Below are 7,038 nucleotides of genomic sequence, written 5' to 3'. Positions count from 1 at the left end.
GCCGGATGAGCGGCACACCTGTCTCACACATTGAAATGGGTTGAGGATGATTCAGGAATGGGTCTCCAGGACCCTCCTCGACTCCCTCGTGCAGCCGCTTCGGTCCCGCTGCTCTCCCGGCTGTGGCGCGGGGCTGGAGGAAGGTCTGGGTCCAGCTGGCTTGGGGTCTGCAGGAGGACAGCTGGTTCCCAGTGTGTGAGTTTTACCCGTAGGTGCCACAATCCTTTTGACTGTGTGTTTGAAAGCCTTGACTCTATACATTTAAGAATCAGCAAATTAGAAAAATTGTCCTGAAATGCTGGAGGAAGGAAAAAGGCAGGACGTCAGAGAGGGATGGGGGAGGACTGAGAGGGAGGGAAAGGGCTGGTGAAAGAGAGTTCATCCAGGGGCACTGCCCTGGCTTTGCGCCCATCACCTGTGGGTTTGGAAGGAGAGAGGGAAGCAAGGGCAAAAAAGGAGGATTGATTTCACACATTCAGTGCATATCATACAACCAGGGCAAGGCTTTCCTCCCGGGACTCCTACCCAGGATGGCATCGCTGCTGTAGCCAGTCTAGCTCCCTGCCCAGCAGCCCGAACCATTCTCACAACAGGGTTACAATTCACTGCTTCATTGCTTGGGGAAAGATACCCTCTCCTTTCCCTTTTTTTTTAATTTTTTTTTTTTTTTAATTATATATATCTTCTAAGTACTTTTTTCTCCCTCTTTTGTTTCTTTTTTGTTTAAAGTCTTATAATTTTCTGTAACAGCAGCTTCTTTTTGTATTGGTGTGGAAGTTATATATAGAGAGACATCTATAAATATATATAAGCCAAACTGCCTTACAGGTTGTTGTTTTGTAGGATTTTTGTTGGTTTCCTTTCTGTTTTGTGTTTTTTCAGTGTTGTATGTGTAGCAGGCACTTGAGTTTATATGAAGATGTTTGCTTGGGAGCTGAGGGGCAAAGGACTGGGGAGGGGGAGAGGGAAGGAAGGACAGAAGGAAGGAGCAGGGACTTTAGACAAGTTGCCACTGCTAGCCAAGGATGTCCAGGTAGATTGGTGTGGCCTTGCCCAGAGCATGAAGGATCTTGTAGATCTCCTTGATGTTGAGCCTTTGCTGAGGTTCTCTCTGCCAGCAGCCCAACATGATGTCGTAAACCTCCTTGGGGCAGACTCTAGGCCTTTCCAAAACTCGGCCTTGGGTAATGCACTCAATGACCTGAAAGAAAGAAAGACAGAAAGAAAGAAAGGAGACATTGAACACCAGTCGGGTAGTTTCTGGAGATTGTCCTGTCCCAGCTAGTTCTTGGCTGATGTGGTACCATTTAGTGAACGGGAGTGCTGAGAAGCCAAGAGGTCTGCAGATCCTCAGTGCTCACCTGTTTGTGTACTATTACAGACAATTTTACAGTGAAAATTTAGTCTTCATCTGCAGTCTTGCAGTTCCCAAAAACCTTTAATATTTGACACCTACCTACCTCCAAACAGGTCACAAACAAATGAAATGAAGTTTATGTCAGTTTTCATACTAACTGAAGAAGACAAAACTCCCCAAACTAAAGTAATATTTTACACAGCTGAAATAATATTTTTCTTCACTGAAAATCAAAAGTCCTTTCCATCACAAAGCCCAAGAGAATTCTACAAGGGAGAGTTCAGGGCATCTTTTTCTACTTCCATCTCCAAGGGCAGATTTGCCTCATTTTTGACATAGAAAAGCAGCTGAAATAATGACATTTCATCTCAAATCAGAACTGTGATGGAGGAAAAAAAAAATGCAGTGCTAACACTGTTCTGGGTCAGGATGGTGCTGCTAATGAGAGAAATACCTCTTGGACAGCATAAAAGTCTTCAGAGGGATGCCATTGGAAAGGCCTGCCCTAAGTGTCTGTTTGTGTTTTGTTCACCGGAGGAATGGATGTAAAGAGAAGGGGGGTTATGATTTATCAGAGAGCTGCTATTACCATCTTGCCTCCCTGGTTAGAGCTGATGAGCCCCAGCATTGCTGTGAGTGACCTGCCATGGTCTGCAGATAAACACAGATCCCAAGCAGCGTGGTGAGGGAAGCCACCCAGCAAGGGGTGTTTGGATTTTATCATTTATGAATAGTAATGGGCCTGCCACACAGCTCAATGGACACTTATCGCTTTGTTGTTTGCATATAAATACAGAGGGGAGAGATTAGGACCTGCCGAAAGCCTGGTGAGTTAAACACAGCATGCAGAGCAGCCTGCACACCATAGAGCTGCTGGCAGCCGTGACCTGTGGGAGGACACGAGTTATGGTTTGTGACAGGACATCCTGGACATGCACAGGAGCCCTGTGTTGGGCCCTTTCTCTCCAGGACAAAGGAATGGCATAGGCTAAAGTTGACTGGTTAAGGCTTTCAGATGAGCTGGTGCTCTGCCTCATCCCTCTGCTCAGGCCAGATCTCTCTTCTAGCCTTGAACAAACCTGCTAAAAATGCTCCGGGGGGTATAAGGCCACGTGGATGCCGCAGGAGGGAGCGAGCATCCAGCCTTGCTGATGCCCACACCCAACAATGGCAGTTCTTGGCCACCCTGGTGATGGCTCAAGATCCAGCACTGGAGCCTGACACAGACTCATTGATTCTGCCTTTTCCCACAGCTCTGCAGATGTGGCCAGGCTGCTGCTGAGACTTGCTCTGATGCCTCACCATCCAGGAGATGCTGGTGGTGTCAGTCCCCGGCAACCACTCCTGTTCTGTCCATCACAACAAATGGTGAAAAATGAGCTCGATGAGAGATAATGTGGCTCCCTCCAGCCAGGACAGTGTGGTTTAGGGTGGGAGTCCTTAGCTCTCAGAGAGAAGTGGTACAGCAATAAGAAAGGGAAGGATGAGATTTTTCCATGAATGGTAGAAAAGCCAATACAGTCGTATCTGTGCAGATTTTAGCCAGCCCTGTTCCCTCAAGGATAGGGGTGACTATTCACAGTCCTACTGCCCTGCAAAGTAAGCTGAGGCAGAAAGCACAGGGACAGCTGAGCTGTTGTATTCCAGCATGCCCATCACCCCTCTACAAGCTACATGTGCTCATTTGTGTGTGTTTGTATTTACCCTCCCAGGGAAATGCAAGAGCAGCTCATTAAGTAGTGTGACAAATAACTTCTGTCGCTGTCGATTCCATTGTTTGTGTCTCTAAAATGTTTGCGTGTGCTACTTTGGGATATACAGTCAGGCCCCATTGAGCACACGAATGGGCAAGTATTAGAGCTGCAAAGCAACACCTTGGATTTGCCATCTCTGCAACTTGCTTAATTAAGGGATCTGTATCCAGAGAGCAGAAAATGCACATTTCTCATTGCAAAAGGTGAAATTTCTGAAATCCATTAGATACACAGTAGGATAAAAATGTGCAAGGTTCCCACACACTGCTATGTCAATGTCTTGTTCCTCTTCTATAATACCCCCTGCTATTCTGAGCAAAAATCTTCCAATGCGTTTCTGCTGATGTGCCTCAAACCTCAGCTCTGACACTCTGCTAATCCCAGCCAGCCTTCCCTCAACATTTTTACAGTACATCCCTATACTGATGGCTCCAACTTTTCCTATTCAAAGAAATAGCAAGAACAAACCAGCTCTTTGGGTTCCACCCCCAATGAACTGGGGCAAACCATATAATAGATATCCCTAAAAAAAAAAGCCCCACACAACCGTGCCACATGCTGTATCGCAGGCTTCAAACTCTCATAAATTGAAGGCTGTAGTAAGAGCCTCAGCTATAAAGTGAGGAAAAAGAGAGCAGAGGAAATGCAGGGCATGACAGTAACTTAGATCCCAGCAGTAATTTGGGTATCCCCAGTTCTAGCAGCACCCCAAGAGTTTATCAGATGTAGCTGCCATAGAGGTATGTCAGAAACTAAGAAGGAAGGACTGAGGCTGAGCCAGTGCATGGTTTTAGCAGAGTCCTTTGGTTCCTGCATGTCTTAGCTTCCCCAGCTCTTAAATGAGATAATGACACTTCTCCCATGGTGAAGTAATGGGACTGCCCAGTGGGGGAACATCTATGTACAAACTGTAAGAAATCTGAAAATGAGAGAGTAAAAATTACAGTTTTCAGCTGAGGTGTCTCAGCACTGTTGTACCTCTGTGTTTGAGAGCTGAAACCAGGGCTGCTTCCCGTATGTGAAGATCTCCCAGAGGATCACCCCGAAGCTCCAGACGTCACTCTCTGTTGTGAACTTTCTGTACATGATGCTCTCGGGAGGCATCCAGCGGATAGGCAGCATGGTGTGTCCTCCAACCTGGGTGAGGGCAAAGGCACAAGGAGTATGAGTGACGAGACTGAGGAAAGGGTCAGCCCTGACATGATATGGACAAACTCAGGGCTTCCCTACGAGATACATCAACAAGGAGCTGTGAAAAAAAGCCAGGCTGGCTGCTGCCTCCCTGACCACCCATGGGCTTACCCACCGATCCCACCTGGTTAACATGATGGATAGGGAATGAAATGCACCAAGATAAATTATGTCCTCTCCTCCCAAAATAGGATTGTAAAGAAATCAAATGATAAAATACTAAGAGCATATGTCAGCCCTACTGTTTGATGAACCAGGAGGCCAAGCAAGAAACACTGTTCAGCAAAAGTATGGAGTGTTACAGGGCCACAGCGCACTGAGACACCCACCAGAACTACAGCATGAGGTTTGGCTCTCTCCGGTAAGGTTTTCTAAAAGCCCTGCACAGGCATCTGTCCACCACCTAATTGCATGAAAGGTTTTTGCACTCATAAAACAAAGCTTCAGGCTTTTTAAAAAGTGTTTTGAATATGTAAATAATTGCAGGACTGCACTGCAAACAGGCGGTCTGTTTGTAAAGAAAAGGCTCTTATGGGCAGGGATATGCCCAGCATTTATTGGAGGCAGGAAAGCCAGCCCTTGGGAGAGTCTGGAAATGGAAGAGCTCATGGGCAAAGTCCCATTGGAGTATGCCAAGCCAGGGAAAGGCACTTTCTCAATCAGTGTCTATCCTTCTCTAAGGCACATTAATCCAGCAGGTAGATACATGCAAACAGTTTGAAAGCGAGTGGATTTACCTTCAGACCCACTAGAGATTTCTAAAGAAGTATCTCTAAGCAGAGTAAGTTTTTATCTGTTCTGACCTTCTACAGAAGCAGCACCATCTGCAGGGAAATGGCTAATTGAGAAGACTAGTCACTAGCCAGTGCTGGAAGCAGTGTGTCTGCAGGTCTTCAGCGCTTGTTTCTCCTGAGGATAAAGTGTCCGAGGAATGCTTTTGTGGTGCTGCTTGGGAAACTGTTTGTCTCATTATGGACACCAAAAAAGCAAGTGCTAATAACTTTGTAGCACTGCAACCGAATCAAACAAGCAGAAATCTCTCTGGTCCTGTGGCAGAGCAGGGGAGAAGGTATCTGGTATTTAGTTTTCCAGCAGATTACTTGTGCTCTCTTGGATGAAAACATTTCTGGTACAAATAAAAGCTCTCCTCCAAGCTGCCAGAGGTTTCTTTGCCTGATTAAAGCAGAACTGGTGTGGGGAAGGGTCAGTCAAGAGACCGCGGTGCTTGGCAGCCAGAGGGACAGTGCTGGGGAGGTGTCTTGGAACAGGGTGTGACATGGGTATGATGCTTAGCAGACTTTCTGCAAGGAGAGTGAGAGTCAGACAGAATTTGGACTTGGACATGCACTTGCAGTGAGGTATTCAAGAGGTCTGCAGACCAGCCCTTTTTCTAACTCTGAAATAGACTGTCCCTCAAAAAAAGGAGTTTTAGAAGTCTCAGGAACATATTTCCTAAGTGTAGAGGCACTCAGAACTTTGATGCATGAAGATAAAAAGCCCATTGCAGCTTTACACCTCCTCTTTAGAGATGACTTGGCTGGTGTGTTCCCAGCTTGCTGCTCTGAACTCCCAGGAATGTTCTCCTGTAATGGAAATGGAAATATGCTTTTCTTTGTTCTTTTTGAAACCCTGGCTGCAATTTTAGCTCTTTCCTGCATTCCCAGCTTTTACAAGTTGTTTTCCCTTCTTGCGAAGGGCTCCAAGGAAATGTTATTGACAGAACTGGACATATATCAAACTTGATTGTTACAAAAACTGTTTTGTGCTAATTCTTATTTTGTTTTCCTTTAAGTAGCACAAACCTTTTTCCAGCAATTTCAAAATGATTACTTACTGCAAAGCTTTCTACATTTGTAATATCCTGAATCTTGCAGGATCATTTGAGAATACAGGTAGTACAATGTATTGACAACACTTCATTCCCTTTTGCACGGGTCTTATGGCAGTTTAAAAACTGTGAACCAGGTCCGCAGCTTACACAAACATTACTACAGCAGTATTGCGTGAATGGGAGAGCCCTGATTTACACCACTTGAGAACCTGGACTTGAAACTAGAGCAGAGAAGCCAGTAGTCCCATATCAGTTCTAAAACAAAGTCAAGGTCTTTGGTCTCCTCTAGAAACATCCTGGTGAAGAACTGTTAGTCAAGTGACATACACGGTCAACAGTTGTCCCAAGGATGTGATAATACAGTCTTGACTTAGCTCAAATGCTGCTGTCTGGGGACTGGCAAAGCATTCATCTCATCCCTGTATGTCATGTGAGACATAGATTTTACTAAAAATTAATCCAGTAATAAATTAATCCAGTAATTATTTTTTTTTTGGTGGGGGAGGACACCACAAGCAATGCCCAGAAATGTGTGGATCCCAAAATATGGCTCCATAGATAAGTAGGTATTCTTTTGCAGAGGTATTCTTTGCATCTCAAAGAGGGTACTGCATTTTTGAAAGCAAATGTTAAGTCTTGTACACACTAGCTAGCTATAAGCAGAACAGGCATCAATTAAACTGCACTATAAAACCACTATGATGTCTAGCCCAGCACATAAGGCTGACTATTACATTTTAAAGCATCGTCTTTGACTATCCCTTACTGCTTCCGTTGCAAACTGATTAAGATTAAAATTCCTATTTCACAGATGAGAAAACAGACACAGGAAGGCAAGGAAAGGCTCTGCTCTGAAGCTGTATGGCAAGTGAACACTAAGCCAAGTCTTCCAGGTCTGCAGTCAG

At 45.3% G+C, this 7,038-nt stretch overlaps 1 protein-coding gene across 5 annotated transcripts in view; it reads right to left on the bottom strand.

Moving 5' to 3' along the window:
• Positions 1 to 706: 706 nt before the first annotated feature.
• Positions 707 to 7,038, bottom strand: part of NTRK3 (neurotrophic receptor tyrosine kinase 3) — a 209,039-nt gene continuing 202,707 nt past the window's right edge. For all 5 annotated transcript variants that reach the window (XM_065076578.1, XM_065076575.1, XM_065076576.1 and 2 more), the window contains 2 exons: positions 4,090 to 4,248; positions 707 to 1,201 (listed from right to left, as the gene is read on the bottom strand). In XM_065076578.1, coding sequence (XP_064932650.1) covers positions 1,016 to 1,201; positions 4,090 to 4,248 — 345 coding nt within the window. In that variant the 3' untranslated portion in view covers positions 707 to 1,015. The remainder of the gene's footprint in view (positions 1,202 to 4,089; positions 4,249 to 7,038) is intronic.

Source organism: Columba livia, chromosome 11 (genome assembly GCF_036013475.1).
Source record: "Columba livia isolate bColLiv1 breed racing homer chromosome 11, bColLiv1.pat.W.v2, whole genome shotgun sequence".
Taxonomy (NCBI): Eukaryota; Metazoa; Chordata; class Aves; order Columbiformes; family Columbidae; genus Columba; species Columba livia.
Note: the sequence above shows the minus strand (reverse complement) of the source record. Positions and strands in the feature narration are given on the sequence as shown.